Below are 16,704 nucleotides of genomic sequence, written 5' to 3'. Positions count from 1 at the left end.
ATTTACAAAATCTTACTCCTTTGTCATAGGAATGGCCGACAACGCTCTCTGCGATGCCTGTCATTGCGAAGAGACGCTACACCACATCCTGTGTGACTGTCCATTGTATGAAATCCAGAGACAGTCACTGGCGTCTGCTTTTGCGCGCATCGACAACAGCCAAATGTCTGTGGACACTATTCTGTCAAGTGCCCGAGAGAAGACCTTGCAACAGAAGGCGACGAAGGCTCTGTTGAAATTCCTACGCGACACCAACTTGAACAAGCGACTGTAACAGCAGTGTCACACACTGCGAAAGACTGGACTATGACTGAGTGTGCGCGCGTGTGCTGCCGATTGTGCTGTTTCTATCTTCCCTCTCCGCTCTCTTTCATCACCCCCATCCTTCTCCCATGCGCAGGGTAGCAAACCGGCTGCCTATAGGCTGGTTAACCTCCTTGCTTTTCTTTTCCCTCTATTTTACTTCCTTCCTTTATTTTTTTCTCCTTACGTAGTCGCACTTCAATTGTACAGCGTGTGTGTGTTTGTGACATTAGGTTTTCGACTATTTATTGTTCCAAGCTTTGCGACCGATATAATTTGACCTCGAGTACGTCGTGAACTGCTGTCTTCCCGTGACGTCACACCGCAATGAAACGTGATAGAGAAGCCACCTCCTCAATAAGGAAAGCGAAAAATGTAGTGGCATTAAGCATATATGTGATAAATTTCCAGGTACTGTACAGTCTCAGGGTTCTCAAAAACCGTGTTGTTATTTAGAGCAACAATATCAACATGTTTCAAATTCGTGTCAGTACTTAATGTAGCCGTCTGCCAGTCATCAACACCTGTAACCATTAGTTTACATGAGTGGACCCAAAGGGGTCATTCTGCTGAAACAGTTGTGTGTTTACGGACCGTAATTTTGGATTGCAGCGTCCCGTTTCTCATACTTCCAAGTATCTGATTAGATGTCTTGATTTAATTGGACAAACCGCTTTGCCTGGAAGTACATTGAATACAGACGCATTGAAATGTTCGTTAGTTAAGAAGTGCTGCACAACCTGTGCCAGAAAAGACGAATAATATTGAGATGGAGATTCGCACTATCACGTGCTCCATGATCGCTCCGCGGTTTTGGCACAAAAACACCCGAATTGTTGCTTAAGCAGTGCAGTGTACGCCCATACTTTTACGAGAATCAAGCAGACAGTATCACCCGTTTTATGCATAAATATTCAAAGGCCGACGTGGTGTTGATACCTGTTTAGTCATACTGCATGCTACGTCTTAAAATAAAAGTAGGCAGCTAAAGATGAGGCACAGAAGACGGGTAAATGAGACGAGCGGTCTACTTGTCTCCCACGTCCCATACTTTTTCGCTTTACTTTTACTTTTAAGACAGTGCGCCAACTAGCCGAGCAACACCTTCTATTATGAGTGCTACCTTCTTGTGATATAATTGGGATATAACTGAAGCATGAGCGGATGCTTGCAGATAATGGGGGCTAGCCGCTGCAGGCAACTAGTATGCAAACACACGCTCTCCGACGCTCTAGGCAAGCGCAATTCTTTCTGTACACTATATACAAGTTAAGAGCCTGTCTGTCTCATTCCAGCCACTTATTTGAAACCTATATGACCCTGTTCAAAGAGGCGCGTTAACTCTCTTGTCAGTCATAGGACTGAAGCACCCACAGGTGATGGACGCTTCATATCTACCCAGGAATGGCAAGGGCACATTTGGACGATTCTAACGCGTGTGCATTTAGAAAACGCTCACAGCGGCTGGTTGATCCAACGAACGCATAGAATAAACATTATGGTCCCAGCAGGAATGAAACCATAAAATTCTGCATGGCAACAAAGTATTATGCCTCATAAGCACGCCAGGTCGCGGAACTGCTTCTCAAGTTGACCGTCATGGTCGTGAAATGTCAATTGTGGTGGCAGTGCTGGCTATCTAATCTTATGAACAGTACATACGTACTCCTATTACACAACCGTCACGTCAGGTTAAAGGCAATCGTAGTAAAGCGCCATCTACTGAAGCTCATTTATTTATGAGTGTCCTGGGCTGCTATCCTCGCTGGCACAAGCGCTACACATCAGCTTACCACTTCTGGTGTTGCTAATTAAAACGTTGCTGTTGGTATCATTACGGCACAGTACGCGACTGTTTACATATGTCTGTGCGTACATTCACACATATATTTAACATCTTTTTGTAGCGTTTCGCTCAGTAAAAAAATTACAGCACAGTCACCTTCCCTATGCATGCCTCGCGTAACATTGACCGGCGATTTTTTTTTTTATCAGAAGAACAGCTTCTTGTGTTTTCGCAACTAATGTTTTGTGTTTTGTATAACTATAAGGTATAGATGTGCTGTGCAGCTTGAAGTGTGCAGCTACGTGAATACATAAACATGCTGCGCAAGCAGGACCTTGTGATCAAGGGACTTCAGTCCTAGATATTAAAATCAACAGTTCTTAGATGCACTGTATGATGTCCCCCGTTTCATGTTTGCTTGAACAGTGCGTCAAGAATGCAGTATGAAACAACTATAAGCACGGCCTGGTTAGAGCAGCAGTACGCGCGCACTCTAATATGCAAAGAAGTATCCCTGAAAAAAAGTATTGCAGCAGGCTGTCGGTTTCTTCACTTATGATAAATAATACACGACGGAGCCCATTATAAAGTGCGGAAGCTTTGAAACACCACCTTGTCAAGCTATTCACATGGAGTAATGCTATGTATGATTGTACACTTTTGCCACGCAGTAATAAACATGTTAACATGAATTTTTGTCCGACATGTCACCTGTGCAGGTGTTTCATTCTCCAAGCAGTTTGAAGCGTCAGCGTGGCTCCATAGACCAGAGGACCCGTCAGTATGCCAGTGCTTCAGTCTGCTCGCAATTAGACCGTCATTTGGAACTATTTGTATCGTCACATACAGATATTATGCAAAGGTCTTTGCAGCTAAAGCACCTTAATGACCAATCCCAGTTCGAACCAGATTGACAGCTGCTGTTCATTCAATACATCACCTTAATGTATCCGCAATACGCTTACGAGAAGCGTATACTTTGGAATTTATTATTTGTAACGCTACTTGCGTGTTTATAAAAGGAACTTTGTCTGTCTAATTCCCCACTGATATGCATTAGGCACATTTGTAGTTAGTTCCATGAAGGAAAAAGAAAGCACTGTCATGAGTTTGTGGTAGAATACCTGACTGCCACGTAGAGCTGCTAAGCACTATTTGGGTTTGAACGCCGAATTTCATTGATAGGGTATTTACGCTTGAAGACGACGCGACTGACGCCGACGACACCAATTATATTCATTTTCTCTAACACGAACTCCTTAACGCGGTAGCGTTAGAATACGGCTGCTCGTTGGGTAAAAAATTAAAAAAGAGAAACCCTTCAGCTTTGGCACTCAATATTGATTGTTAAGAAAATTGACTCAATCTTTACGCTCATTGAGCCCGCGTTCGTGTGTCTTAGGACCCCTAAATGCAGTCACTTCAATGGGAAGTTCAAGATACAACACATTTTATTTGCAGACAACTAAAGCTTACCGGGCCGTCATTTTCTCTCGTTGTTTCATGTATTTTGCCACAACGCTGAATAAACTAAGCATATCACAGCTATCTGGGGCATATTGACTATCATCGCCGCGAGCACAAGCGGTATACATACAAGCTTACCATTTCTTATGTTCCTAATACCCATGTTGTCTGCTGGCATCATTACGGAACCGTGAACAGCTGGTTATATAAAATAATATGCGACTGTTCAACATATGTCTGTGCATAGAAGATTTGTACATATCATTAGCGTCATTATGTAACCTTTCCCCGAATAAAAAATTACAACACAGTAACATTTCTTCTAGATGCTTCGCATAACATCGACTAGGTAGGTGGGATCTGTCGAATTGTTTTCGTTACATTGGCTTCGCTTGGGCGACGAGCTCGAGCAAGTAGGCCTCGTGGACATTTATACACAAAATACCACAAAACATGAATGATCTGAACACAGAAGAATGACAGAGAAATGGCAAATATGTTTTAATCAGCTTTTATTTCAATGCTGTTAAACCACTTTGGCCGTCTAGGCAAAATCACTATTTACAAGGTTAGCTTGGTGAGTGCAAAAAAAAAGAAAACACGACAATGAAAAGATTCCAAGTTGCTGATATCGTCACATAGTCCCTGATAAAGCAAAGTGGCACAGTGAACACCCACATTTATTTGCGGAAGCACCACTATAGCAAAAAGCACGAAGACGGTGAAGCCAACTTGATTATATGGGAATTGTTTCGGTTGAATCGGAAAAATGTCAATATGATGCTGGGAATGATCCTAAGGCATAAATTTCTTGAAAAAAATGCCCAGAAGTTGTTCTAAAGCACAGCTCAGACTCAACTTTTAAGTGGGGCCCGTGTGATGAGAGTGAAGGTGCGAACACTACATTTCCAGATGGTAAACTGTTCCGTGACAGCTGATTATTCGCGCATAGGTAAACATCACGCTGGTTCACTAAAAGCAGGGCATTACGCGTAGCAGGATGTTATGGTCTTCGTTGTTGTTCATGACAAAGGCAGCTTTCGGCCCCGACACTTCTTTCTCTCGCTATAAATAGGCTGTTGTTGAAACTGGATAGAGAGTATCGAAAGCTCTGGTCATTTCATAGTTGCCGCAATATTTCAACGTTGGCCTTGCTGGCACGTCACACGCAGTTATAGTAGTGTAGCACATCCAATAGAGAATGAAAGAGCAAGGCATACAAGCTGGCGTTGGCATCTTCGTAGAGCCCGAGTCCTGGAGACAGGGTCTTTAGCTAAAAAAAAAAAAGGCATCGCCTGTGCAGTGTCCCTGAGAGTCCTGCTCTCTGGACTCAGTCCTGGATGGCACAAAGAAGAGAAGAAAGACCACAAAAGATTTATGTGTACTGTTTGCCTTGTTCTGAAGAAAAACTTATGCCTTAAAGTTTAAGCATGAACATGCAAAAAATTGAGTCGGCAAGGCCTTTTTCGATTCCGTTCTGACAATATCGTGGGCTGCACAATCCACAGTATTTGGTTTCGCAAATGGTGCACATCTATTGACTGGGGGCGGTTTCATTTCAGTTCACGGACAACCTTTGGTAGAACGTCGTAGGGAATTAATCTTACTGTTCTAACATCTGAATGCCATCGTAGAACAGATGATCGGCAAAACGTTGTAAGTTACCTGCAGACGCCGAGTGGCAAGGTGGTTGGAGATATCTGATTTAAACGGGCGTAGTTGGACTAACAGTACGAACATAAAACTTGGACAACAGAGAATAAAATGCGAACACTGTGGGGCGTTTGACACTTATTTCTTCAGTGTTGTTTATAGCTTCCATTACCGGAACTAACCTAAAGTGCAGCACCTCGGGCGGCAGTGATCAGAAGCGCCAGAGTGATGACAGGCTCGGACGAATTGTTGTGTCTTCTGCATCTCGTTGCCGCAAATACTCTCCTACCGTGCACCTCACTGCCCTGATGGCACTGGTAAGGTTCGTTCGTTCTTCGAACATTCTAAGGGACTTCATAGGTCATAATTGTGGTAACGTTAGGCTGAGTGTTAGCTTAATACATGTTTTTGATACCATTCGCTGGATTATTAAACAGTGTGTGATTAAAATCATTCGCTAAGTTTTTCGAATGCATGCCCAACAAGATGACTTCCACTGCATTAGGAGGGCGTTGGTATCAACCCAGTGGCAATGGCTCCCGGAGCCACACCTCCGAGCCCACAGTATGTGGGTTTGGATGAGCAACCACACTCTGGCACTGTGTTGCTGTTATACCTACAGGTTTTCTGCAAGCTACCAGACATAGTTTGTCAGGAATGCAAACCCTTGCTATAAAATTAACATTTAGCAAAAATTATGGGGCCTAGCGAACCTGCAATTTTCTTTTCAGGGTGCCTACGTCCTGCCGCTTCTGGCGTCATTCTTCCACGCTTCTGTTGCAATAAAGGCATAATCAAAAAGAGAAAGGAAAAAAGAAACTTATGTGTGAAGCGTTTTCATTGTCCCATTCTCTCTTTTTTTAAATACCGTCTAGTTTTGTCTTCGCAGAAGAAGCAAAGAAGTGCTCACAGCGTGTCGGTCCAAGATACAGAACGACCAAAACTTGATGCAAAATAAGCTGCAGTACAGAAGTAGAAGAGCCATGCCTTTTGATTCCCATGCCCCAACAGGGCGCATAGAATAATTTCCCAGCTTCGGCAACAGATTTTCATGCGTCGTCAACACATAAAAGCTGGCGTAAGCTCTGCTGGAATATTTTACATTCAGAAATGAAAGGCTGTGTCTTAGAGAAGAGCGTTTGCTTAAAGTGAGCGACGGTTAAAGGTATTTCGCTTAAGCTGAAGGGTCACGCTTCTCGTTCACTAATACAATCAACTTTACACAGTGACCTGGGATGGCTTTGTATATACTTTTCACTCAAGTGCTTAAACATGAGCATTGTGACAGTATTTATATACGAAACTGATATCGGCAGGACGGAAATTTAGTGATGCTGAGGCTTCAACAACAACAAAAAAAGCTTATCAAGCACACACGTGCTCAGCACCAAATTACAATAAATGCAATGAGCACAGAGTTCAAGCTCTGGGAAATTACTTCTTATACGCCCATTTAGCTGATATGTCTCACACGTCCACGAGGAAACTACTCTGAAGTTGATGTTGGTGAGGAATCGCAGGACGACTTCCAGAGAAGAGACACGTCGGGCCGTGGGGGAAATAAATTGATGGCCTCGTGCAGCGACAGGAACTTCAGTTGTGTACGGCAGAGGTTTAACGCCGTATCCAGCACATAGCCTAATTCGCGTCACCAAGAGGAGATGGCGTATGTAGTAATACTTGTTAAAGAAGAGGGCTGGGATAGATGAGGGAATATACTTTTCATGCATTTTTAGTGCTTAAAAGTAAGTGAAAAAACAACAACAAAACGATAGACCAAAAATACGTGTAGGAGAGACACGACCCTTGTCTTCAACTGTCTCGACGTACATATAAGGACCTTTTTTTTTCTCACGTAATAAAATTCAGTTGAGGACGAGCATTTTATCTGTCCTCTCCTACTGGTCTCACCTGATTTTGCTTTTTTTCTCTAAGCACTCAACATGCATGAAAAGGTGTATCAGGGATCGTGTACTTATATGTCAAGTAAAACAGGGCGCCTGTAGCAACACGGAGTGGATGGTGGTTTTCTCATTGGACCACCACTGAGTTCTGGGGGCACGAATACGGCTCATTTTGACATCTCGAAGAAAGCGAGAACCCTGGTTTCACGTTGTGACGACACTAGGCCCTCAGCCGATCGGCCAATGCTCATCGGTAGCGCAGTAACGTTCCAGCCGTTACCGCGCTTCAGCTGATCAGCAGCGTACTTACATGCAGTGCTTATGCTGAAGCAACGACCGCAGTCAGTTGCTGTGCATCGAAATTTGAAACAGATGAGCGACTATTTCTGGTAACGTGTGCGATTACACTATAACAGCGGGCTTGAGCGAAGCAGTGAAGCCACTATCGAATCTTCGAGTAGCAGCGGTTAGGCTCAGTACTCAAGAGAGTACTTGACGAAACTGAACAAAATACCAGTGAATGTGCATGAGATGTAGGTTGGGCGTGTGCATACCCAAATACCATTGCTTTGGACATAAACGTTTGACTGCATGAGTGAAACATTTTGACCGAAATACCTTCTGATGGTAGTTCACTGGAGAAATGTGCGTGCCTTCTAAACGAAAAAAAAAAATGAAAAAAGAAACCTGCTCACTTGCCGGGTATACGAAGGAAATCGTTCCTGTTGGCTTCTATTACGACTAACAAGAAAGCTGAAGGTCGCTGGAGATGCTAGGCAGCGCATCGTGCTCTAAATCATGAACAACTTTTTCTACACACACATTGCACCACATAACATCATCTTCGTGACAGAAAACACAGTTTGCATAGAAGAAAACAAATGCATGGAGCTGTCTTACAGAGAGTATCAAGAACACAGCATAATAAAGATGACATATGCAGGCACAAATGAATTGCGAAATATTGTGGGAGGTAGTAAACAAGGGGCAAGTTCGAAAGCACAACCTGTTGAAGCTTTCGCTGCATGCTCGTCTGGCAACAGGCTTTGACGAAACGTATACTTGACGTGCCAGCTGGGCTGGCATCTCACATAAAACCATTACGTATATTTGCTCGTAGCGCTAACCCGTTTTTACCTGTTAGAAGTATCGGTAATGTAACAATGGCTAATTAGAAATAATTAAATTGCATTGAGAAGCAGTACGCAAGACAGAAAAGTGACTGTACAAACGTGTATGTTGCCTGACAGGAGTATTCAGGTGTCATTTTTTTTTGCTTGAGAAATTGCGCTTATGAAGTACTAAGGTGGAGCTGTAAGTAACTTTTGTGAGCGCGGTTGCTTGCGCCATAGTTTCTTTTCTTTTCGCGATTTTTCCAGTCTTATTTACTGATCAAGTTAACGTGTTTCGCAACGCGACGTGATTTGCCTTGATTGGGGAGCCGCAACGTTTACGACCTGATGTAATCGCATGACAAGCGGTAACTATCTAAAAGTGACTTGGAAGCGTCTTATTTTCTTGATAAATAGTTACCAGCCTGGCTCATTGCTTTCGCTAATCAGGATGCCACAGGCCCGATAGACGTAGCGCTTTAGCCCTGGAGTGTGCCGATTAACTCTCGAAAATATTCGCAGAGCCACTGCGCCCATACAGAGCAGCGATTGTGTCACTGACAAGCCAAACTCACTCTCTTGTCGACCTCGTCCCGCCGTCGATGCTATTTTACTCACAGGCGGACGTCACCAGCCCCCCTCAACTTGACTTTTCTCTAACTTTCGACCCATTCTTTATAACGTCACCAAGCTCCGTGTTGCCGATGCAGATGAATTCTGCAGCCTTTTGCTGGAGCGAATCTCCTCACCACGGAGAGCACTAAGCAACTGTCACTTTCAGTTTGCAGCCCTTCGCTTTCGGCACTCACAAAACGCGCACGGTATCTTGACCTGCACCTCCACAATTGGCTCCTGAAAACATGGCTTGGCTCGTTGATCTCGCAGCTTTGTTGGTTCCAGGGCGAACATGCGAAAAAAAAGGAAATACCGAAATGGACGACCAGTAGATTAATTAGCTAGCGATCCTAGTTAGGTGGTAGTGGTGTCGTGGCAGTCGCTGTAGATGCGTGAGCAGTTCCGCTGGTGCAGCCCGTTCTGGGCAGCCTTGAGGAAGTCTTGCATCGCAGCCTTCTGATCATCCGGCATCGCTGACCTCTCCACACGACCGTCAGCCCTGCGTATATAGGGTTAGGCGCACGTCAGTTATAAATATCAGCCCATTTATATTTCCAATGATCCCTTCTTACTCATGCCCAGTTACACATGTGCACAGGAAGTCATATTAAGCAATATGACATCAACAGCCAACGAAGAGTTCCCTGCAAGTTTTGCCAATTTTCGACTTATTCAAAGATGCAAGTCAGCCCTTTTTTAACTCTCCTCAATGTGGGATATTTCAAAACATCTTGCAACAAATATAGCAACTTTTTGGTGTAATCAATCGTGACACACTGTGTCGTTGCGGTGTACAACTCCGCTTCCGAGTTTTTGTTGCAATAGAAAACACGGCGCCACCACTAACAGACTCTCATGCCTAGTTCACACTGAAACATCTGCTTTCTACAGCGACCGAAATTCCCCTGCCGTCGAAACGCAGCGTCGTCCGCACTGGACGCGCCCCGCACCGCCAAATATGCCATCTACTACGGGGCGAACGCGGGATGGATGCGCTGTCACCCGGTTGTTGCCGCGGCTCGCAAACGCTACTACGCTATGTGGTGGTGTATACTTCGACGATTCTCGTACGCAAGAAGCAAGAAAATACAGTACTGCTTACATTGCTGGCAAGTGGCTGTCTTGTAATGCACGAAGAGCAGAAAAACCACCGACGCCAGCGGCGTTGGTGGGTTCGTTTTGTTCTGCAAGACCGCAACAAGCTTGGTCACGCCAACAGCAAGCTCGGTCACCTCTTTCACGAAATATGGAGGTGAAGTAGGCAAAGAGTAGGTTAAACTCCCGTTGGTTTCAACATTCAGTTACGTGAACTGCGGCATAAGGAGTGAAAGGGCTTGGCCGCAATTTTTCAAAACTCCTTGACTAGCGCTCCTATTGGTCCGTGGTGACCGATTCGGCGGCAGACGCTGCAAAGATCGGTCCGAGAGCGATCGGCGCGGAGAGGGCCCTTTCGGCGGATCTCGCCGCCGCCGAACCGGATTTGGAGCACTTTCGGCGGCCGGGATGCTCAGTGTGAACGCGGCCTCAGTGATGAAGTTGCAGACGCCCCCGTGAGAGTACCCACTTTCGATCCTGGAGGGGATATGGCTACTTCCTTTTTCAATACTGGAGATATCAGTGACGGAAATCAGATGCTGCTACGGTGGCTATGATATGACCAGAAAAAAAAACAGCTATAGGAAGAAATGAGATAAGCAACATGCAAAAAAAAACCAAGTGCTACAGCTATAGCAGTAGTTCAGCGTCTGCAACCGCAGCCATTATGAATCCCATGTACATAAGCTTTATTTGCTTGCCACCATGTAGACGCTTGAAAGAGAAAAATGAAACAAAATCACTGCCAGTTTGTTTGGAGCATGAGTTATCTAAGGGAACCCACATGAGTTCTACAGCAAACCTAGCACAAAATTTCATTGCGGAAAAAAATCGTCTTTATCCCGACTTTGATCCTTTCACAAACGTTCCTGCCCCTCGATGGCTTTTGTGGAGCTCATCTAGAATGCTTTTGTATATTTTACATCCCTGCGTTGCATATGAGTTGGTCATTTCACGCACTACCACTCTGGTCTGAAGGAGCATGCCAAGCATCTCGAAAAGCAAAGCACCGTCCGACTTGAGGCGTATCCCTAGAAGAGGTTTGTGTGAAGACTCTTAAGAACAACCAACCGACCAAGCATCTACAGCAGTTTTTTAGGTTTACATGGCTACGTTCCACAGCGTGACTTCGACAGTGCGCGATATGCGAATGTGCTCGCTACTCACTTGAGCATAGAGATGATGTTCTTCGCTACAGTTCCGGCTTCGGGACTCATCGCGGAACGGTGAAACTCGCACATGGCCTTCAGTTGGCAAGAGGCATCCTGCTGGCCGTAGCGCTGCACGGCCTCGTCCAGGCGCGTCAGGAGGGTGATCATTTGCTGGGCGCCCTGGATGTAGTCGATGCCACCGGGAACCGCGCCGCCCCCTAGGCCTCCATCCATGGTGCCCCTTCGGCCTCTGCGCCGGGCTTGGACCGTGTAGGCACCCGCGTTAATCGCCGCCATGCTCCGCAGGCTCGTAAGGGCCGTGCTCAGCAGTTCGGGCAGAGCCAGAAGGGCCACCAGCGGAAGCATGTACTTAAGCGCCGGTAGAGCCGGCTCCATTAGCATCAGCAACGGGTTGCCCTTCTTGGTCACCTGCGTAGTACGCATCACATCAGCCTACAAAGTGCAGGCAGCCGAGATTAAGGGAACTCGCCCTGATTGACTCACTGATTGCCGCTCTTTTACTTAGGATGTACTTGACTCAGGCTCACCGAGATTGTGCTCAAATGGCACAATTAGTGATCAGACCCGCTTTTCTTATTGGAATGGTGAATTGGGGAGATTGACGCCTCTTTGGTGATACTGGCTACTCCTTCTTTTTTAGAACACGAAATATCAAGTACTAAGAGTGAAAAAGGCTTAACGTGCGTCGTGCAGTAGAGCACAAGATGTGCGAACACAGTGCAATTCAACGGTACATGAGTATAAACATGCAAGAGTTATAGTACGAGTTCAATGTATGTAAAATACATTTACAAGTTCTGTACAGTTGTTCTGCAAATGGAAAAACACGCGATACAAATAACTACACACAACATGAACTACACGTTACCATCATTACAGAATTCCGAACACACTCGAAGATTATTATTACGCATTCTGCTTTCAGTACAAAGCGCACCTTAATAATTCCACAAGATGCTTGTTTCTTCGAGAACCTTCTTTAGGTGACAAGTTTGTCATTTCTCGGCCTGAGCCTTGGCGAGTCTGAGTCTGCTGGGAGTCTTGGGCCAAGTAGTCTCAGCACACATTCTCCAATATTTGAATTTACTCTACATTACTGTTAATGTAAGCTGTGCATGATTTGTTATCATCACCTGCGGTATTCCTTTGATGTCGTGGATGCTCTGACCGGCGCTGTTCAGCGTGGTTGAGTCTGCCGCCGAGCAGGACAGCAGCAGGACGAGAAGAAGCCAGCAGTGCAGCACCAGGGATACACTGAGCCATTGCACGCGCATCCTGTGGGCCTGCGACATCAGAGCCGAGTGGCCGCGGGAAAGAAAATCAATAAATAATCGTCATCGGCAACACTAACCTTTTATTAACCTTCGCCAAACCCATGTTACCCAGTTAGGAAACTTGGAATTGGAATTGCTTATTCAGGCAATGACAAATAACGAAGGGTACACGTGTTCTTTCCAGGACGATGACAAAAAGGCACAAATGTCTGCTGAAGTGTCAACTCATCTTCTAAAGACACACCACTCAAACAAAGATGGCGCTCCCTTGAACTCAAAACGGTGCTGCACACATGTTCACTCTGGTGGCGCATCCGTAGATAGACATACAAGAGCTATGCAATTTTATGAACGCAGTGCATGAGTAAAAACACGAAATGCATACTTTCATACATTATTGTCACTATAAAAGAAAAAGGCTGTATGTGACAACGTCGAGCCAGCGCCAAAAAAAAAAAAAAATCACAGCATATTCACGGAGTGAATGATGTTAAGTGGGGCGAAGTTTCGTCAGTCCGTCCGTGCTTCCATCCGTTTGTTAGTTCTTGCTTCTGTCCATGCGTCCGTTTGTACGTCTGTCCGTCCGTCCGTCCGTCCATGCATCCGTCCGTCTATCCATCCTTCCACCCGTCCGTCCATCTGTCCATTCGCCCATCCTTCCGTCCCTCTGTCCGTCCGTCCGTGCGTGCATCTGTTCGTCCGTGCGTCCATTCGTGCGTCCGTCTGTGCGTCCGTTGGTCTGTCCTTGCGTTCTTCCATCCGTTCGTGCGTCAAACAGACAGACGACAGATGGTGGCGGCCAGCGGATGATTCATGGTTTGCCGATAAAATCCTTCGAAGCTTCGCCCCACTCATCATCACTCACTCCGTGAATATGCTGTGAGATGATCACTACATACATGCATACATACAGATGACGACCGCCCCATGCCTGAAGGAGCTTCGCCCTTAAGAGGAAAAGTTATTCCTGTATTGTTCACTCGTAGGACCCTATCTTTTGCTTGATGTAATCTGGGTTTATGGTACTTTTATCTCTGGATGTCAGTAGAATGGGAATGTAAGAAGGCTGATAATCCATGCCATAGTTTCCATGCCATAGTTAGTGCGTGTAAAACCTGTTACTCAGTGTTTTCTTAGTGTTGTAAACGTTTTATCTCCAAAGAAGTTCTCGAAAAACATTGTTGAGAACTATAGCAATAATTTATTTCTTGTCTATTATTTCTTGCATTATTAATATGTCAATTGCTATGAATAATGGCAAAAAGCGTGTAGATAAGATAAATTTTCAATTATCCAAAAAATACGTTTTTGTAGGGTGTACAGCTCGTTGACATTTGTTTTAGTTGTTCACCATGTGAGGCTTTAAATGTTAATGAGTTACAGAGGGATATAGACGGCTTCATAATCATACAAGAAAACATTGTGTCCCACTACTAGTGTTGCCAAGTGAACATCTAATGAGCCATCTCAATTTACCCGCGTAATAGGACCGGTCGAGTTTTTTTGTTTGTAAATAAAACAGGGGACAGTGAACAGTCATATACGATCACTGAAGATGGCCGAATTGCTCGGCGTGTCATGTTCACCACCCCCCTCTTTGTGCGCTTACGGTTTGTATTAGATGCGAAGCAGCTCTTTGACTAGCCTGTGTAACGCTGTCCCTCCGTACACCCCCACTGCGTACGTTCGCATTTTGTACCGAGACGCGCATGCTCGCGTCACGGGCTGACCCAGGAAGACACCCGCAAAACTGTCGCTCCCCTCCTCTTCTCTCGCCTCGCAAGACCGAACGGAGCAGCCTCTGCTTGTAAATAAACGAATGTTCGCGCTGTGCAACCGCTCACTGACCACCCCGTATTGTAGGCACTGTATCACGCGTTCGGAATTCAGTTAAGGGCGTCTTTACTTCGCTCGCTTGATGAGCGCCAGCGCCGTAGTCAACGCCAGTGTAAGTTCTAGCGCCCGCTGCTTCGCATCTACACATGGTTGCCATTAGCGGGAGATGGTCCAACTTTTACTGTTGTTAATTACACTTGCGAGAAAAATTTTTTAGGTTGCGATATCTAAGTTGTTGGCGTGAACCACTTGTGTCGTGTGGCTAAGCGGGTGATGATACCGCGTTATGTAGGCCACACACAACTCTTACGCTGATGAAAACAAGAAAAGAAATGGTCCCTTTAGTTTCGCACTTATACTAGATTACCCAGTCTTAAACCACATCAACCAACCATACTGCCGGTGTTCACACACGTTAAATTAAACCAAGAGATTTTCGCGGTCACCGAGAACGATAGCTACATTTATTTACGGTCCTAAAGGTACTGCACGACAGAAACACAAGTGGGTGACAGCTTGTGCGTTGGCGAAGCATCTTGTTTTTTTTTTTTTGGCAGAAGCAGTAACGCATCCCGTATTTAGGTGTACTTCTCGTCGCCCGAAATGACCACTGTGAGATCGTTGCAAACGTAGAGAAACGTGGCCGAAAGCAAACCAGGTCGCGCCGACGATCTGCACACATACTGCATTCTATTCTTCTGATTGCGTACGCCCAAGTAACAATCACATCCTCACATTGCGCACCACGGCCACTGAGGTTTTCGTTTTCTGTTTAGGACAGAATTCAGAATAAGAGAGAAAAAAGAAAAGTAACACCAAACTGGAAAAAAAAGGAGAAGAATTGATCAAAATCTTGAGTATAATGACAAAAAAAAGTTGGTAGCGGCCGTCGTGGTCAGTAAGCATCCTCACTTCACCGTGCAAGGAACGAACCGAAACAAATGAATAAAGTCGGACGCGAGCGTGTGCGCGCACTCGCGTAAACGAGAACTGGACGGCACGGATCGCTTTCGGGGAAAGCCGGGAGCGTGGACGAGCGCTACCTGGAGAGACACGTAAGGGGGAAGATGAAGAAGAACAGACGAGAGTGGGAAGAAGGATCGAGAACGTAATTCGTTGCGCAAGCGCGTGCCGTTACGCCGTCGCTTTTACGCGCGCGACCGCGCTCAGTTGCGCTGTTCGGTTGTCCGGCGGCTTCAACGAGCCGTGGCTAAAGGGGGGCAGTTGCCCCTGCCGGAGAACTCGTGCGAACCAACCTCTTATTCTCTTCTCGCTCTCTTTTTAAACCCTTCTTTGAGAAGTGTTCTTTTCAGCGTCCTTTTCACGGCTGCCACTCGCGGAGCGTGGTGGGCAAAAAACAAAACAAAAACAAAACAAGCTGTATCACTACAAGCCCTCCACTAAATGAAAAAAAGAAAACAAGGAAAGAAAGACAGTTAAGCGGGCGCGAGAACAACTGGCATGCGCACTGGAGCGTGCCAAATCGAGTGAAGGCAGACTGTCTGGGAGGTCGCGGTAAGGTATGAAGTCACGAGCGCTGTTGCATGCCGCTGCAGGCCCGTGCAGATGCGCCTCCAAATGAAATGATCACACTGTTAGGTTAAGGTCCACGCATGAATTGCAGGCGTAGTCAGGTTCCTACAAGAATTGCTACTACACTGAGCTTTGCCTGTAGGATGGGTCTGGGTATATAGCGTTTCTGATAAACGGAGAAAGTTGTAAACTTTATTAATAAAGGAACATAGAGTCAGCGATAGCGTAAAGATGCGAAAGCAAAGCAAAAAAAAAAGTAATAGTGGCGGGGTTGTTGTAGACATTGGAGGGAGTCAAAAAGGCATAGTTAGCGAGGGGCGGAAATGCACTGATTTCAGCGAGTCAAGCATTTAGTTCACTACCTTACGCAGATGACAGAGGAATTGAGAGCAGAAAAGAGGAGGAGGCATCCGGGAAGTGTGGATCAGAACGTTAATGAAGAAAAAAAGCATGGCGAGAGAGACAGAAAATACTAGCGGCTCCAGATGTAACTTCCCTTTATTGTTGATTAGCTCGGCTTCAAACTTGATTAGCTCAGTTTCCAAAAGGGTGACAGTGATGATGGTCGTCATCATCATCGTCTACAGAGGCCGAGAGCTGCACACTGTGCAGTTCAGCCAGCATGACAATCAAGAATAATGACCTTGTTGACTTCATGAGGCTTTGAGAACGTTAAACCGGATCAATTTTCATCAAGACATACACGACACGCTTTTGAACAGGTAACTATGACTGCGTAGAGCAAGTGGCCTTTCTGTGTTTGAAAAAAAAAAAACTGTGAGTACTTAGTGATACCGTGCGATGCCTTCCAATTTGTCATTACAGGAAGGGTCGTAACTGCTAGGGTAGTAACAGTTACCAAGTGCTGATAGTAACTGTTGCCATCCTCGCCTTCACTAACTTCACTTTCTACCAGGGTTATAACACGTGTGACCCCAAAGTTAGCAAGCACTA

General features: G+C 45.6%; 1 protein-coding gene across 1 annotated transcript in view; it reads right to left on the bottom strand.

Moving 5' to 3' along the window:
• Nucleotides 1-4,051: 4,051 nt before the first annotated feature.
• LOC119178283 (uncharacterized) overlaps nt 4,052-16,704 on the bottom strand; it is a 61,087-nt gene continuing 48,434 nt past the window's right edge. Inside the window, exons 2-4 of the mRNA XM_037429477.2 lie at nt 12,241-12,390; nt 11,103-11,515; nt 4,052-9,339 (exon numbers count right to left, since the gene is read on the bottom strand). Of these exons, the coding sequence (XP_037285374.2) occupies nt 9,195-9,339; nt 11,103-11,515; nt 12,241-12,381 (699 nt within the window). The 5' untranslated portion in view covers nt 12,382-12,390 and the 3' untranslated portion in view covers nt 4,052-9,194. The remainder of the gene's footprint in view (nt 9,340-11,102; nt 11,516-12,240; nt 12,391-16,704) is intronic.

Source organism: Rhipicephalus microplus, chromosome 1 (genome assembly GCF_043290135.1).
Source record: "Rhipicephalus microplus isolate Deutch F79 chromosome 1, USDA_Rmic, whole genome shotgun sequence".
Taxonomy (NCBI): domain Eukaryota; kingdom Metazoa; phylum Arthropoda; class Arachnida; order Ixodida; family Ixodidae; genus Rhipicephalus; species Rhipicephalus microplus.
The sequence above is the reverse complement of the archived record's forward strand: the minus strand, read 5'-3'. Positions and strand labels throughout refer to the sequence as shown.